At 41.8% G+C, this 18,536-nt stretch overlaps 1 protein-coding gene across 2 annotated transcripts in view; it reads left to right on the top strand.

The window, feature by feature from the left end:
* The first annotated feature begins 5,370 nt into the window (after positions 1-5,370).
* Positions 5,371-18,536, top strand: part of arfrp1 (ADP-ribosylation factor related protein 1) — a 35,464-nt gene continuing 22,298 nt past the window's right edge. For both annotated transcript variants that reach the window (XR_011882838.1, XM_072240443.1), the window contains exons 1-4: positions 5,371-5,468; positions 9,170-9,263; positions 12,115-12,202; positions 12,501-12,583. Coding sequence is in view for 1 of the 2 variants with exons in the window: in XM_072240443.1 (XP_072096544.1) it covers positions 9,171-9,263; positions 12,115-12,202; positions 12,501-12,583 (264 nt within the window). In the remaining variant the exon portion in view is untranslated. The remainder of the gene's footprint in view (positions 5,469-9,169; positions 9,264-12,114; positions 12,203-12,500; positions 12,584-18,536) is intronic.

The following is an 18,536-nucleotide window of genomic DNA, read 5'->3' as shown; positions in this document are numbered from 1 at the left end:
CCCAGCGTGGTGTTCTGGTTCAGGTACGTGCCGCTCTCTTGGCAGGGGAGTTGCCACTACAGGCTGTCTGGGCTGATTAGACAGAGTTCCAGGAGTGGATGGGGTAAAATGAGTGGATACCTGGTCGACCTGGTCACCCATCTTCGTTATGTTAGCAGACAGGGAACGGAGGTTCTCCATGACATCCCGGAGAAGTTGATCGTGCAGACCCAGTAGGGAGCCCTGGCTGGTGAGGGCTTGTTGCAGGGTATTCGTGTCTGCTGGATCCATTGTAGCCATATTGTTCTGTTGCAATGAGCAAATGAAGCAAGTCCAAGTGCAGGACACAGGCACAGAGATTGAGTTAGGATGCTTACGTGGACATGAACATTGAACAGCAAACAGGAGGGACCTTGACACGGAGCCTTGACACAGAGAGACGGAGTTTCATAGGCAACCCTTGAAACTGGAGCAAAACTTAGAACACACGGTCCTAAGCAGCCGGGAAACATTAATTACCACACAGGCAAAACCAACGATCTGGCGACTAGTGGTTGTAATGCTGGGGTTCTTAAACTGCAGGTCCTGATGGAAACCAGGTGTGCTGTCATCAAAGAGAATTAGAAGCAAATGGGAAATTAATGGTCGGAACTGTGGCACAATCAAAGGAAATTAGGAGAAAGATAGGGAATTAACGATCGAGACCGTGACACCCTCTGGCTAAAGAAATCCTCCTCACCTTTGTTCCATGGGGCCTTCCTACTGTTCTGAGGCTGGCCCTCTGCTCCTAGACTCTCCCACCATTAGAAACATCTTCTCCACATTCACTTTATCTAGGCCATTTGATATTTGATAGGTTTCAATCAGATCCCCTTTATTCTTCTAAACAGCAGTGAGAACAGGCCCAGAGCCATCAAACGATCCTTTACTCCTTTCATTCCTGGGATCATCCTAATAAACCTCCTCTGGATCCTTTCCAATGCTAACACATCCTTTGTTAGATATGGGATTCTCCGTGGATTGTCACCTTGTCACGGTGGAGAAGCTTGTGTGGCCCTGAGATCCCGAAAGCGATGCCGTCCGGAGCTATGCTCCTGGTAGGGTCACCCATGGCGGTAAGGTCCCTGACAAAGAACAATCCAACCAAGACCTCAACGGTGGAACAGGCGGACAAAGTTACTTTGAACTCAATGGCTGTGAAGGCAGATGAAGGTTGCAAAAAATCCATCAGCTCCAATCATCGTGGTTTCCATGCCATTAGAATCAGTTGGTTGATTTGTGAAGTATCGTGTGCTTCTTGGAGTGCAACATCAAGTACACGTTAAACAAATACACGCACAGGCGTCTTCGCTCTGTGGGCCACTTTTTCAGAACGAAGACCATCATCCTGGACCTCGAGGGATAGCCATGACGACAACGATGGGACCCAAAACTGCTCATAATACTCCAAATGCTGTCTGATCAATGCCTTATAAAGTCCTTGCTTTGATATTCTAGTTCCCTCAAAATGAATGCTAACATTGCATTTGCCTTCCTTACCATCGACTCAAACTACAAGTTCACCTTTAAGGTATCCTGTACTGGAACTCCCAAGTTCCTTTGTACCTGATTAAAGAATTTTCTCCCTATTTTGAAAATAGTCTACACCTATTTTTACCTATCTGAGTCAACCCTACAATCTCTTTCTCACTAAATGTACCTTTAGAATCAAAATGGAAATTGTTTTGTGCCTTGAAAGTGTAGTGTACAGCCAACTGAACAGTCAGAGGGGCTGTTACTGGAAACTTCAGTAATATACGAGGCTCAAGGCACTATGTGCACATGGAAAGACCTGGAACTGAGGAAGGTTTTCCCTGCATGAAGTTTGACATTGAAGAAAACGTAGAGGAAATCTGGTGACGACGGGACAGGGATGGTGTGGCAAGTGGACAGTGGTCAAGGGGGTGGAAGGAGGACTGGGTAGGAGACACTCGCCAGAGGAGAATCAATAATAGACATGGAGATCACAGGGCTGGGTTGACTGCTGGCATATTGATATGAGGGGAAGCTGGTGGGACAGATGTGTACTGGGGAAAAGTTGAGCTGGCAGTTTAGCGGGGAGGTTGGGCAGACTCAGTCAGCAGGCTGATAGAGCAGCTGAACATGAGATCAGCACGAGCGTCAGATATAAAGCTGTAAGCCCAGCAAAGTCGGGGGGGGGGGGGGGGAGAAGGAAGAGTCTGGTCTTGTTGTTCCCAAGAATCGTAGTGGGGACTTGGTGGCTGATAGTTCCAGGTGGAGGGTTGGGAGCTGAGATTCACTGAGGGTTTTCAGCTGGCATGAAAGTGGGTAGAAGACTATGGAGACACCTGTGAGTAAATTAAATGGGACTTGCCTTACATTTATATCTAGCCCTGAACTCCATAGCTTGAATCCTCTTTAAATAACTCTGAAACGCCCTACTAGTACCATAAATGGCTGCTTCTCCATCAAAAGTCCACAAAAAACACTTGCCTCACAAAATGGAAGGAAGCGCTGAACATCACATCAAGGCCTGCTGTTGTCTGCCACTGGACAGCTATTTGTATGCCCAGTTTCCTCTGTGCTTAATATATGATGCACATGGAACAACCTCAGGGACTGTGCAATTTGCAAAAACAGATGTAAATTTATTTCAATACTTTATTAATCTTGTTATTCAATGCATTGTCTGCAAAGGTGACCAGTTCCAACACCCATGCACCGTTACCCTCGCTCTGCATGAACACATTTTATCCAGTCCCTTTTACATGACAGCGATAAGAATATTCGTCAACTCAGACTTCTCCTCCCCCATCTCATGGGCACCGCACAGCAATGGATCCCAAACCAGGTCAACTAAACTAGCACAACCCAGAGCTGGTGTGGCGATCCTCACATCATATTTAATTTCTTACTTACAGTAACTGAAATTGCTCTGCTCCAAATATTGTGGAGAAGTTCCAAGTCAATAGCAGTAGTGCTGTGTGATAATGGAAACTTGTCTCTTTCTTTTACCCTTTCAATAATGTTTCACGGAAAACCAAACACTCTTTTCTCTTGTTGTCTCAGCTTAATATACTTCCTGAAATAAGTATCCCATCAGGCTTTGGAAGGATGATCGGCTCCCTAGCGAGAAATGTTGGAAACCACAGAACAAAGGGATATAGTGAAGATTGGTCATGTAATTGATAACTCGTCAGCCTCAGCTGAGAACATAGCTGAGACACCTCTGCTGCCCGTGGCACAATCAAAGGAAATTAGGAGAAAGATAGGGAATTAACAATCGGGACAGTGACACACAATCCTGATGCAGGGTTTTAACTTGAAATATCAACAACTCCTTTCCCCCAACAAATGTTGCTTGACCATTTAATTTCTTCAGCAGATAGTCTGTTGAAACAACACACCATCCTGGTGTCATGTCTAAAGTTACAGCTATGCCTGCCTCTCTCTCTTGATATTGAGTCTTTTTCACTCTCCTGTGCAACTGAGCTACTTGTGATTCCATTCTTTCATCTCTGGCTACCCTCCCCAGAAGAATCACCGCCCTCACCAGCTGCCAAAAGGGAAAAATCTGTTGACAAACAAAGTGGATTGATGGGGACTCCCGTACAATCTCCCTGCTCCTCCTACTTTACTTGGTGTCCATCTATTCTATTTTTTTCTGCACTCCCTTTGGCAGCAGAGTGACAAACATGTTATTCCCAAAGTCCCCAGCATCATGGATGAACCGCCTACATTGCTGCAGTCAAAGATACTTCACTTACACGTGGTTGTCTGGGAACCGAGAAATGGCCATGGCATTCCACATGGGCACAGGATGTATATTGCACTCTGCTGAGTTGCCCTGTCATATTGCACCCTTACAGATACAGAATGAAGTAGAAATTTATCAGAAAATACTCATCAGCTGATGACCATTTACCATTGTTGCTTTTGAACCGTTAATTACACTTCTTTAAACTGTAGCCATCATGTTGGAGTTGGCAAAATCAGTCTGTGACTTTGTCTCTCTGGAGTTTAGTTTTACTAATTCTGCTCTTTTTGTTTGGTCCTGTTGTTCTGATTCCTGCCTGTATGTTGTCTGTTTTCACACCAATTAATCTATTGGTATTGATCTATGCGGGGAGGGGAATAAACAGTCAACATTATGGGCAGAGACCCTTCATCAGGACTAGAAAGGAAGAGGACAGAACCTGTCCAAAACGTTGACTGTTTATTCCCCTCCCTGGATACTGCCTGACTTACTGAGCTCATGCAGCATTCTGCATGTATAGCTCAAGATTTCCAGCATCTGCAGAATCTCTTGTGTTATTGGTGTTGATACTGTTTATTGACTGTTGAATGCATCAGAACATCCGAAGCCTACAAAAGATTTAACATAAATACACCTTTTTTCTTCCTTTGGTGGGAGGCTAATTGCTGGGTTACCACATTAGAAGAACTTTACTGATTTTCACATGATGTTGTAGCATCTTCCTCCTTAATAGTTATAGATATGGTTTAACACTTTATAAAGAGGTCACATTTTGACTGCATGGTCTAGAGTGCTGGAGTACGTCCAGTTTAGACCATGATTGTGTCCTGACGAAGGGTCTCAGCCCAAAACGTCGACTGTACCTCTTCCTAGAGATGCTGCCTGGCCTGCTGCGTTCACCAGCAACTTTGATGTGTGTTGCTTGAATTTCCAGCATCTGCAGAATTCCTTGTGACTGTGAGAATACTGCTTTTAACTCAGCAGGTCAGGTGGCATCTATGGAGGGAAATGGACAGTCAACACTTCAGGTCGAGACACGTTATTTGTGGTGGTATTAACTATCTCCACTACTAACTACTGTTTCATTGATACCAAAACATTTTACTGCAAGATGGCATTATTTATTACTCTGTGGGTTAGAATTAAGTCAGAAATTCAGCATTACAAACTCATTACAATTAAAGACTGGGATTCCAGATTCGGATCAGAAAAAAAAATTAGAGAAGAATTGCGCAAAAGCAAAATTCTATGGATGCTGAGAATTTAAGATGAAAGGGATTCTCTGATATTAAATTGAACTGAATATATTGTAAATTCTCAAGTCAGGCAACAAGGGAGGAGGGAGACAGATATCAAGGAATATTGTTAAATAACCACATTATCCCTGTTCAGAGTAGCTCACTGTGTTGTTGGACGATTCCTGCTAAAAAGCAAACAGATCTATTACTACGTTCTGCTTTCCTTGAACATTTTGCCATCGCAATTTTCTCGTTGTGAAAAGACCCGTTCGCGCTGCATATCTGCATCGTCACAATACTGGTGTTGCGGTGGAGCATGGGTATTGTAGTTTAGAGTAGCGAATCCTTTCAGAACCGTACCTCATTAAAACTACAGAGCCCAGAAGCCAACGAGACACGAATACTTCCGGTGGTTCCTGGGTATTCTCGGGCAGGGTTGCTTTCATAAAGCGAGGGGGATTAACGTGCTTTAAATGGCTTGAAAGGTGTAACAGGTAGGAGTTATATATTTTCCGAGTGTTGTCGAGAAAGTAACGGTGCTTCCTTCTAAATCAAGGATTTGTTAATGGTAGTTGAAGCTGCCTACTATTCAGTTCTGACTACCAGAAGGTCGACAACTAGACATGTTTTAATGCGTTTACGATTGAAAAATTAAACTCTTAAATATATTCTTTTATGTGCGCGGAAGCTCCAGACATACGGACGTCTACAGAATTCTTCGGAATTAGAAAACATTTTTGTATCTTCTGGGCTGCTTTTAATTGGCCTAATATGTCTAATCAAGATTAAATGGTGTTTCTGGATTGAATGTCTATAAGCCCGGGCAGTAATGGTCCAGGGGCGATGTTAGATAAATAAAGCACCTTACTTTGAACAGAATCGGAGTTAAGAATAGTTTCTCAAACAGGATGGCATTCTATCACTACATACTGCAAAAATAGAACACAGCAGCTTGGAAACTCTAGCAGCTGAGACTCTCTGTTGAAACTAATTTACAGTATTTCAACGTCAGAATCTCCCTAACCTTTTTTTTAAATGACTAATAATGTATTGACGTTTGTCTAATTATCTATATTCTTACCAGGTTTTAAATGAATATTTTTACATTTTTGTGTGATTTGTCACTCTTCTACCCTCTCACATATTTTAGCCTTATTGACTAATTAAGCAAGCAATATCTGTATTGCCCTGTATTAACTCTTCGATCACTTAAATTCATTATTCTGGCGATGAGGATTACAATGCAAAGAGCCAAGTTGCTAAGGAATCTAGACTAGTGTGGATAGAATGGGAATGCAGTGTGGTGTAAGGCTTGGGCATAATGGAACTGGGCTGCGTTGGGGGTAATTATGGAGGAACAGATTAATGTTGGAAGTTGCACACAAATTTGGGGGGGGGAAGTTACCCCAAATAACGAGTAAGCAACATTTTCGTGAGCAAACAGTTGATGATGGGAAATTGTGCAGTGCTACTGATACCAGGATGGGTGTTGAAGGAAGATGAGCACTTTATGTTGCTAAGTGGAAGAAACCTGATTAAAGCTAATCCAACCAAGGCTGGAAAGAAGGTGAAGACTATACAAACCTTCTGGGCTAGGATAGCTGCAGGTGGTGGAGTTTGAGAGCCTCAGATGACAGTGGTGGAAGAATCTGTTTTAATAATCAGATTGTAAAGTGTAGGAGTGGAGCAATAAGAACATTTAATTTAAAATAAACAACATAAAGAAACAAGCAACACTGCTCCATTGGCCAAAAGTGAAATTTCCAGGTGATAACCATTTTATTTTCTATCTCCATTCCTATTCCAGCGTGTCAGTCCATGGCCTCCTCGTTGCCAAGATGAGGCCCCCCCCTCCCCATTTCACACTCTGGCCTTTTTCCCCTTCTCACTTCCCTGGCCTTTCTCCCCCGGTGTCCCTCATAGAAACATAGCAAATCTACAGCACAATGCAGGCCCTTTGGCCCACAGAGTTGTGCTGAACTTGTCCCTACCTTAGAAATTACTAGGCTTACCTAAAGCCCTTTATTTTACTAAGCTCCATGTACCTATCTAAAAATCTCTTAGAAGACCCTATCATATCCGCCTCCACCACCTTTGTTGGCAGCCCAATCCATGCACACACCACTCTCTGAGTAAAAACACTTACCCCTGACATCTAACAACAGGAATTCTGCAGATGCTGGAAATTCAAGCAACACACATCAAAGTTGCTGGTGAACGCAGCAGGCCAAGCAGCATCTGTAGGAAGAGGTGCAGTCGACGTTTCAGGCCGAGACCCTTTGTCAGGACTATACCCCTGATATCTCCTCTGTACCTACTCCCCAGCACCTTAAACCTGTGCCCTCTTGTGGCAACCATTTCAGCCCTGGGAAAAAAGTCTCTGACTATCCACACAATCAATGCCTCTCATCATCTTCTACATCTCTATCAGGTCACCTCTCATCCTCCGTAGCTCCAAGGAGAAAAGGCTGAGTTCACTCAACCTATTCTCGTAAGGCATGCTCCCCAATCCAGGCAACGTCCTTGTAAATCTCCTCTGCACCCTTTCTATGGTTTCCACATCCTTCCTGTAGTGAGGCGACCAGCACTGAGCACAGTACTCCAAGTGGGGGTCTGACCAGGGTCCTATATAGCTGTAACATTACCTCTCAGCTCCTAAATTCAATTCCATGATTGATGAAGGCCAATACACTGTACGCCTTCCTAATCACAGAGTCAACCTGCACAGCTGCTTTGAGTGGCCTATGGACTCGGACCCCAAGATCCCTCTGATCCTCCATGCTGCAAGAGTCTTACCATTAGTACTATATTCTGCCATCATATTTGACCTACCAAAATGAACCACATCACAATTCTCTGGGTTGAGCTCCATCTGCCACTTCTCAGCCCAGTTTTGCATCCTGTCAGTGTCCCGCTGTAACCTCTGACAGCCGTCCACACTATCCACAACACCTCCAACCTTTGTGCCACCAGCCCAACCTTTGTGACATCAGTCTACTTCTTCCCTTTCTCCCGTGATCCATTCTCTCCTTATCAGGTTCCCCCTTCTTCAGCCTTTTACCTTTTCCACCCAGCTGGCTTCACCAATCACCTTCTAGCTAGTCCTCCTCCCCCTCTCCCCCTCTCCCCCTCCCCCTCCCCCTCCCCACCGTTTTACTCTGGTGTCTTCCCCTTCCTTTCCAGTTCAGAGAACAGTCTCGGCCCAAAATGTCAACTGTTTATTCATTTTATGAATAAAATAATGGAAGGTTTAGGGAACAATGGGCCAAATGTGGGCAGATGGAGATGGCTTGATGGGCTGTCAGCATAGACGAGTTGGGCCGAAGGGCTTATTTTGATGCTGTAAGACTATGGCTGTGTTATCCATAACCCTTCGTTCGATGCTTATTCACATCTCCCTAAAAGCCTCTTAACGCTACTCTCATTTCTACTTCCACCATGACTTCTGTTCTAGTCAACTACCATTCACTGTATGCTTTATTTTAAAAAAAGACTTGCCCCGCGCTTCTCCCTTGAACTTTCACCCTCTCACCTTTAATGCATGTTCTTGTGAAAAAGATACTGATGGTCTAAATATATTATTTTTAAACCTGTGGAACAGTATAACACGTAGGGGTATTTTTAACAGGCAGTGCTCATACCACAAGCAATTCTATGATAACTGGAAGGATCCTTTAATTGACCCTGTATTCACAGCACTGAGTCTTGGTTGGTTATGTTTGTAAGACTCCTGAAACAGATGCTCTGTTCCATTGTGGGAGGAGATCCACAAATCAGAGGGGGAAGAAAAAGGATCTGCTTGAAGTCCGATATCCCCATTGACTACTGGCCCTCAACTACTCAAAGTTCAAAATAAGCATACAAGTTGGTATTGAGAACCTCAAAGCCACACTCTGGGAGCACCACCAATCCTCTACACAAGCAGCAGAAGAAGCACCCATCTGAATGATCTGCGGCATCAGTCACTGTCTGCCCTGCCAGTGACAGAGACTGCAGTTCCCATATCTGCCTCATTAGACACCGCAGAATTCATAAAACCTCAGCTGGACGTACGTCGTCCACAGGTGCAAAGAAATACTTAAGATCAAAGTTTGGTAACCGGAGTCTGATGTTGTCTGTGGCCATTCTGTATGAGGTGGAGCCTCTACATACTTATTTGAAATGAAATATTTATAACAGCCATTTTGCTTTGCAGGATGTATACATTATTGTCAGGCCTGTGGAAGTACATGTTCCAGAAGGATGAATATTGCATACTTATCTTGGGATTGGACAATGCAGGCAAAACAGTAAGATGATATTTGACTTTTTTTTTTAGCTTGTCTATATATATGGAAAATCAAAGTTTGTATCATCATATGCTTTTCTTATCTTTTGGAGGATTGATGGTATGGTAAAACACCAATCACCTACTATCACTATTATTTAGAGTGGTGAATCTGTGGAATTCTCTGCCCAACGAAGCAGTGGCAGCTATCTCAGTAAATATATTTAAGACAAGGTTGGATCGATTTTTGCATAGTTGGGGAACTAAGGGTTATGGGGAAATGCAGGTAGGTGGAGATGAGTCCATGGTCAGATCAGCTATGATCTTATTGAATGATGGAGCAGGGTCGATGGGCCAGATGGCCTACTCCTGCTCCTATTTCTTATGTTCTTAATCTGACCATTTGAATATCTCAATGTTTTGACATCTAGCTCACCAAATAATGTTTGCTGTACGGCCTTCGAATTTGCTGGGACCTCAATCCCTATTCTTCCTTTAACTCTACAGGTCTCACAGAGAAATTTATTGTATGGATGTAATCCGTACTTGATTTACTCGGCGATTGGCAAATCATGTACTCTCTCGGGATAGTCAGTATGATGTTGTGTGGAGATCCTACTTCAAATGTCATTTTTCAGGAAATAATGATGATTGATTAACTTAGGATAGTGGATGTTATCTGTGTGGACTTTAGTAAAGCATTTGACAATGTCCCACATGGTAAGCTGCTGTAGAAATTTGAGCCACGTGGGATTCAGAGTGAGTTAGTAAGTTGGATCTGAAATTGGCTTTGCTTTGGAAGACAGAAAGCAGTGGTACAGGAGTGTTTCTCTGACTGGAGGTCTGTGACCATAGTGTTCTGCAAAGAACCAGTGCTGAGACCTCTCCTATTCTAATATGTATTTATGATGGTGATAAAAGATAAAGAATGGCTTTATTTAGCACGTGTATTTTGAAATGTGGAGTGAAATGTGTCCTTTGCATCAGATCAAATCAGTGAGGATTATGCCGGGCAGCTGGCAAATGTCACCATGCTTCCGGTGCAAATGCAGCATGCCTACAAGTCACTAACCCTAACTGTACGTCTTTGTAACTTGGGAGGAAAGTGGAGCATCTGAAGGAAACTTGTTACGAGGAGAACATGCAAACTCATTATGGGTAGCGGTGGGAATTGAACCCCAGTCAATAATCACGGGCATTGTAAGGTGATGTGCTAACTGCTATGCCTCTGTGCTGAGCTTGAGTGAAAATAAAAGTGGATTGATTCATAAATGTTACAGATGACATAAAATTTGATGGAGGAAGTTAATTAAAATTATACAGCAAAATGGATAATTTTCTTTGCACAAATTTCCAACTGGCAGGTGGATTTTAATCCAGATAAGTGTGAGTTGATAGATTGTAGGAGGTCAAGATTAAGGTATACAATAAATGGTAGGACCACTGGGGACACTGATGTACAAAGGTACCATGGAGTGCAAGTCCATAACTTTCTGAAAGTGGCAATACAAGTGGATAGGGTGCTAAAAAGAGCATATTGACATACTTGCTTTCATCAGTTTGGGCATCAAGCATTGAAGTCTGGAAGTCATATGGCTTTGAATAGATCACATTTAAATTATTGCATGCAGATCTGGTCACCACACTACAAGATGCAGAACAGGTTCACCAAGGTGTTGTCTGGACTTCAGTGTATTAGGCATAAGGTGAGGCTGGAGAATCTTGGGTTGTTTTCTCTGGAGTGTTGTTAGAAATATATACAATTATGGCAGGCATAGATCGGGTAGATAGACACTTTCCCTAGGTAGAAATATGAACTGTTAAAAGGAATTGGCTTTAAAGGTGATAGGTGGAAAGTTTAAAGGAGATATGCTAGGTAAATTTTAAATATAAAGTGGAGTAGATGTCTAAGACACAGCGCCAGCGGAGAAGGCAGAAGCAGTCGTAACAGCAACTTTGAAGGGGCGTTTTAACAGACATAAGCAGGGAATACAAGGTTAAAATATGTGGTCAGTGCCATCTGGTGGGTTGAAGGTTAACTTCTGTAATAATGCTCCAATTTTTAAAAATAATTTAAAAGGAATGTGAATTAATAGTATTTTGAAGTCTCAGGAATATACAAATCTTCAAAAAATGTGCTAATCTGGCACCATGCAAGTCCTAAATGTTGGATTGTTAAAATTAGGAACTGAAATTCTATAATTAAAATTGGATTTCTCAAATCATAAACACAGCAGATGCTGGAAATCCAGAGTAACTAAAACAAAATGCTGAGTTTTCAATGGCTGCGTATTAGTACTGAATAAAACTGATCTTTTAGAGTAGCGTTGGTGGATGTTTGGATAAGTGTCACCAGGACCTCTTACAGGAAGGATAAATTGATGAAAATATATTCTGAATTAGGAAGTAGTTGTGTTATTTGGATAATATAAAGATGTGTGATTTGTGTCCAAGTTATGTAAAAAAAAAATAATTCAGCACAGTGACTAAAATCCAAAGTCTAATAAATTTATACATGTTCTCAAAGAGTGTAAAGAACTAAATTCTTAGCTGTAACAGATTGAAAACTTTTATCAAATATCCTTTTCTCTTATATTGTTTAGCATTGGATTATTACTACAGTGTAGTGTAAATATAGTACAGTAAGTTTTCATTGCTTTAAAATAGAATTAGATGACTTAATCACATTAACTGCGTAAAAAGAAAATACTATGTTGTCTGACACTTTAATAGTGTGGGGAAAAATAACATTCTGTCCATTCACTGCTGCAAGTTAAATTGCCATTTATCAGCTGTTTCTGTGCTTCATATCTAAGAACTTATTTTTGTATGGTAGAGTCTTACTATTTTTCTCTTTTGACCAATGTGTGCAGACCTTCCTGGAGCAGACAAAAACTAAATTTAGCAGAAACTACAAAGGGATGAATTTATCAAAGATAACTACTACAGTTGGCTTGAACAGTAAGTTTCTAAACTGTGGCTGTGTGTGATTTTTTTTCAGTATTGATGGATTGTAGCTATGTTTAGAGTTTGAGATGTATGCATAGATTTTTAATTGAAACATTAAGGTGATGAGGTTCAAAATCTAAGTATCAAAAGGAAAGTGCTTGGAAGCTCAGTAGTGGTTTCACTAAAGCATAACATATTAGCAGCAGCAAGATCTCATATTTAGTTCTATTGAAGTTATCTATGTGCTTTATTTATTTACTTGCACACTAGTTCATAATCCTTCAAAACAATTTAATTTTATTTCTTACAGTTGGCACCATTGACATTGGTTCAGCACGCCTCATGTTCTGGGATTTAGGAGGACAAGAAGAGCTCCAGTCATTATGGGATAAGGTATTTTACTTCTTTTAAAATGCAAATGAAGACTTTGTTCAAATCAGAAAACTAAACTCATTAGAAACCAGTCAGTGTTCAAATTGCTATACCATGAGTTATTAGTTTATGGAAAGTAGCCATCCAGTATTCCTCTTAAGTGATCATAGACAACCAGATGCTTAATGTTGATAGATTCCATTTGTGGAAGTGTCACATTCGAACTTCGTGTTCTCGTCTATCACTCGAGTGCAGACAAATTCTAGCATTCTTAGTAGCTAGATTCCAGTCTGAATTCTTTGCATTTTCTAACTTGTAGTCAATTATAGTGATTTTAAAGCAAACTTTGCTGTGGTTTGTAGGACTGAATATTCTGCAACATTAAATGTACAAATCTGAGGTAACATAAAAACAAAGAAAACCTACAGCACAATACAGGCCCTTCGACCCACAAAGCTGTGCCGAACATGTCCCGACTTTAGAACTACCTGGGCTTTACCCATAACCCTCTATTTTTCTAAGCTTCATGTAGCCATCCAGGAGTCTCTTAAAAGACCCTATCGTTTCTGCCTCCACCGCCGCCGCAGGCAGCCCATTCCACACACTCACCACTCTCTGCGTAAAAAAACTTACCCCTGACATCTCCTCTGTACCTACTTCCAAGCACCTTAAAACTGTGCCCTCTCATGTTAGCCATTTCAGCCCTGGGGAAAAGCCTCTGACTATCCACATGATCAATGCCTCTCATTATCTTGAACACCTCTATCAGGTCACCTCTCATCCTCCGTTGCTCCAAAGAGAAAAGGCCGAGTTCACTCAACTTATTCTCATAAGGCATGCTCCCCAAACCAGGCAACATCCTTGTAAATCTCCTCTGCACCCTCTCTATTCCCCACAAAGTCATTAGTGGGAGAAGTAATGAGAAGAATATAACTTAAATGATGTCAGTTTAACTACTGACATGCACTTCCATGCTAACTTCACTTGTTCAGTTCAAATGGTTATTATCCCTCTGTAATGTTTAATGAGTCATTAAAAAGCAAAATGCAATTAATAAAGAGAAATAACTTGCACCAAGCCTTCATTGTTCCAGATTTGAATAGTTTGTGCAGTTCTGTTCTGCACATTGTGGGGTGGGGGAGGCATATGGGTAAACTAGAGAAATTTCAAAAGATGTTTGTGGGAACGGTACCAAAATTAAAGTCATAGTTATCAGCAAAAACCTAAATAGGTTAGGGTTCTTTTCTATGGAAAAATTGAAGGCGTGGGATGACTTGATAGAGGTTTTGTTGAGTGGCTTATTTCTGTGATGTAGACTCTTTACATTGTGATTCAGTATGAAAAGTGCACATTATTTTGACCTTGTAACATACCTTGTCTAGGCCTCAATTAGAAAATTTAATTTGCCATTTTCATAAGGTGTTGGTATTGGGGAGAACAAATGAACTTTTCATAAGACCATAAGACAAAGGAGCAGAAGTCGGCCATTCAGCCCATCAAGTCTGCTCCGCCATTTTATCATGAGCTGATCCATTCTCCCATTTAGTCCCACTCCCCCACCTTCTCACCATAACCTTTGATGCCCTGGCTACTCAGATACATATTAATCTCTGCCTTAAATACACCCAATGACTTGGCCTCCACTGCTGCTCGTGGTAACAAATTCCACAGATTCACCACCCTCTGGCTAAAAAAATTTCTTTGCATCTCTGTTCTGAACTCTGTTTAAATCAGCTTGGTTACCCAGACAAGGTTGAGTTTCTCTCATTACTAAACAGTAGAACATCAGATTGTTTTGACTAACATTAATAAGATGATGAGGGGTTTGGATTATACCTCTGTAGACATGGTTTAATCAAAGGGTTGGGTTCAGTGATTCTTTTCTTTGGAAATGATTAATTAAGTGAACCAGTGATTCCAAATGAGACAACGGTGGAGTCTAGGCTTGGTCATAAACTATGAATCAAAATCTGATGTATTTATTTCATGGAAGTAAATAAGTGTCATTAAGTAATACAGTGTGGAAACAGGCCCTTGGGATCAACTTGTCCATGCTGACCAAAATGCTCATCTGAGCGAGCCCCAATTTAGTGTGATGCTAGAGGTCAGGCAGCATCAATGGAGGAAATGGCCAGCTGACGTTTGGGTCAAGATCCTTTCAGGTACAGAATGTCAATGGTCCATTTTCCTTGAAGGGTGCTGCCTGGCCCGTTGAGTTCCTGCATGTCTCCTGTGTCCCTATTTGGCTGTGTTTGTTCCATATCCCTATAAAAGTTTCCTATCCAATTACCTGTCCAAATGTCTTTTAAATGTTATTGCATCTGTCTCAACCACTTTTTCAGGCAGCTCATTCCATACAAGCACCACGTTCTGTGTGAAGAGTTGCCCCTCAGGCCCATTTTAAGTCTTTCTCCTCTCACTTTAAAACCATGCCACCTGATTTTTGATTTCCTTTCCTATGGAAAAAGGCTGAATTCACCCTTTGCATGCCCCTCATGATGTTCTATACCTCTATAAGGTAATCCCTAGTCTCCAAGCTCCAAGAAATAAAATCGTAGTGTTATAACTCGGGCCCTCAAGTCCTAGCAACAGACCAATACATCTTTGCGTCATGACATCTTTGTTGTAACACAGTAACCAAAGCTATACGCAATATTCCAGTGCTGTTATGGTAACCAATGTCCTCAAATACAGTTTCTACTGATAAATGGGATTGGTAGCAGACTGTGACTTGGTTAAGACTTATAAAAACATGTAAATTTGGAAAGTAACCCAGAAAACCAAGTGACTCTCTGCTGCTCATAATGACAATTTGCTTTAAATGCTGGCTCATGTCTCTGGCAAGTACCTTGAAGTAACTTAACAAGCCCCTCGATTATAAAAATATTGCTACAAAAAAGAATTGGGAAATAAGTCTGAATGTCTGACAGATTAACTAATAACTACATTAGTGCTGAGTCAGGAGAGGGCTGTGATAATCTAAGGCCAAAATTATTTTTGTTTCATGGAGTTGAGAAAAATGTTGCCCAAAATGAGCAATATTCTGATATGCTGTTTTGTCTTTTATTGTCAGTTCCTTTTGTGAGAATATAATATCATAACCAATAGATTCTTGCTGATGTTCTAATCCATAAAAATGTTAGACTTTATTTTTCCCCCAACCAAGCTCCACTCAGTAAAATTTGAGAGAATCCATGCTTAGAAGCCACTTTCTGTAGTTGTTTGGAGCTCATCACTTCCCACCCTTGCTAAGTTCTGTGACACAGGAGGGAGGATGAATGTAAGAGGATAGGGATGATAAATATTCTGTTTTTGGGAGACAGATGGGCAGTGGTGTTGTCCTAGATGGGATTTGCAGGATGTTATTGTTACAAGGATCTACTCCTTTGTAATAATGATCAGAGAACCACAGAGAGAATCTGTATTACTGCCAAATAACCTTTATTGTCTTAACTAAAAAGCACATTGGTTTGCAAACTAACTGTGTACACACCCACTAGGATTCCCTGACCCTCCATGAACAGTCTATGAAATACCCAGGAAAGGAGTCTACATCCTGATTTCCACCTGTCCGTGGGGTCCTCCTCATCCAGAATGGTTGTTCTGTGGTTGCTGAAGAGTTGATGCTGCCTCATATTTGAAGCTCCTGACTCTTGTACTGTTCCTCGTCAGTTCGACTGGCGTATCTCCATCCAGTTGGCTCAAGGACCCATGACCTACCTGAGTCACCTTCTTACAGGCTTTGGTCCAGGGCTACAACCAGCATTGTTTGATGGTTCCTGCCCCTCTCCCCCCCCCCCCCCCCACCGTACCTAGCCTCATGTGTTTGTTCCTGTCAACTCTGACTGGTTCAAACCAGCTAAACTAGGTTACCCCGACACCGAGTCTAATAAGATTACAGATTGCATCTCCAGCAAGCCTGCCACTTTACATAATAAATATTTGCTTGTCTGAGAATGGTCTCAGGGTTAGCAAGTCATTGATCACTGGGGACCCAAATCGCCCCAACCACAAACTTCCAGCTGCTACCATCCAGGAAAAGGTACCGCACCATGAAAGCCAGGACCAACAGGCTCTGGGACAGCTTCTCCCACCAGGCCATCAGACTGCATAATTCGTGCTGACCCAACTATATTTCTATGTTATATTGACTATCCTGGTGTACATATTATTTATTACAAATGACTATAAATTGCACATAGCACATTTAGATGGAGACATAACATAAAGATTTTTGCTCCTCGTGTATACGAAGGATGTAAGTAATAAAGTCAATTCAATTAGATGAAACTCCTTGTGTCCACATTCAATTGCTCTGATTAGATTATCCCAGAGTAAGAATCAGTTCCGAGTTCTCGAAGGACTGCAAGGACAGACTCTCATAACGGCCGTCTCCTTCAAGCAAATGGCAAGAACAAAGACAATTGGTTTGTCTGCTTCCACTAACGTTGATGAATTTTAATTTACTAGTTTGTAGACTGTAGTTCTTTCTGGCCAACAGTATGTTGCCTCCTTAGAGGTGGAGTCAAGTGCATCACTGAACAGTCGGTGTGCCTGGAAAAAAGAAGAGTGAACAACCAAAAGTCATAAGTTCATATTGATGCCAATAATGACATGGAAAAATGATGAGGTCTTTGAGGCAAAGTTTAGCAAGTTAGGAAAGAGGTTAATGGTAGGACTTCAAAGCTGATAATATTTGTTTGGCTGCCAGTGCCACGTAGGTGTGAGTACAGAAATAGAAAGGGAAGCTAGACAGGTGGTGTGGGAAAGAGGGCGTTAGACTGCTGAGCAAATAGAACTGTTTATGGGGAATATATGTTGCACCTCAACAGCAACAGGACCAATATCCATGTGGGAGAATTTGCTAATGCTGTTGGGAGGTTTTCAGTAGCTCAGCAATGCTGAGGATGGAATCAGAAGGGGAAAAAACCTAAACTGCAACTGAAAGTAGGCATTTGGGTGAGGGAGTATTTGGAAGGGAAGAAAGAGTAATATACAGCAGTGACAGCCACACTGTTGGAAAATGACACAGTGCACACAAACATAAAAGTGTTCCGGCAAATAGAATCACAGAGGTAATACATAATGGAGAAGGTAATTCATACTAGATTAGATAAGCACTGGAATTTGTTGGGGTCAGTGAAATTGGTGTAACCAAATTTGGTTAACTGTGTATGAAAGTGAATGGGCAGAGTTTGGTAAACAAGGATAGTGAGTCACAGGCAGGCACGATTAGCTATGTGGGAATACAGTATGTTGTCATGAACAGAAACTTGGCTCAAAAAGGGGCAGAAGTACGAACTGAATATTCCTGGATGTGATGTGTTTAGAAAGAATAGGGAATCAATGAGAGGAGGCAGTGTTGACTAAATTTAGCTGTTTTGATTAAAGATTATTACAGTGCTGGAGTCAGATGGTACAGAAGAGTCAAAGATGATAAATTCCTCTCCTCCCCCTTTCTCTTCTTCCATTCAGTATTGTGGTTCCCACTCTCACCCCTTCTCTCTTGCCCATCTCCTCATTCTGGTGCCCTCCTCCATCGTTTGCTTCCACCGTCCACTGTCCTCTCCTATTAGATTCCTACTCCTTCAGCCCTTTTTGCACCTTCTACCAAACACTTCCCAGCTTCTTTCTTCATTCCTCACCCCCACCTTATCCTAGCTTCTGCCCCCTTCCTCTCCAGCGCTAATGAAGTGACTCTGCCCAAAATGTCAATTGTTTATTCCCCTCCTTCGATGCTGTCCGACTGGCTGAGTTCTTCCAATATATTGTGTGTGTTGCTCAAGATGTTCAGCAGCTGCAGAATCTTGTCTGTGTCTATTTGGTTGGAGCTGAGAAGCAGTAGAAAGAATATTACACTGCTGGATCTTGCATTAAAATTAGTCACCAATGCGAGAGAGTGATGCCCAGGGAGATGCATAAATGATAGGGGAGTTATAATGGGGCAAGTTATTCCTATCCCAGTTTGTGTTGG

Source organism: Mobula birostris, chromosome 2, assembly GCF_030028105.1.
Source record: "Mobula birostris isolate sMobBir1 chromosome 2, sMobBir1.hap1, whole genome shotgun sequence".
Taxonomy (NCBI): domain Eukaryota; kingdom Metazoa; phylum Chordata; class Chondrichthyes; order Myliobatiformes; family Myliobatidae; genus Mobula; species Mobula birostris.
The sequence above is the reverse complement of the archived record's forward strand: the minus strand, read 5'-3'. Positions and strand labels throughout refer to the sequence as shown.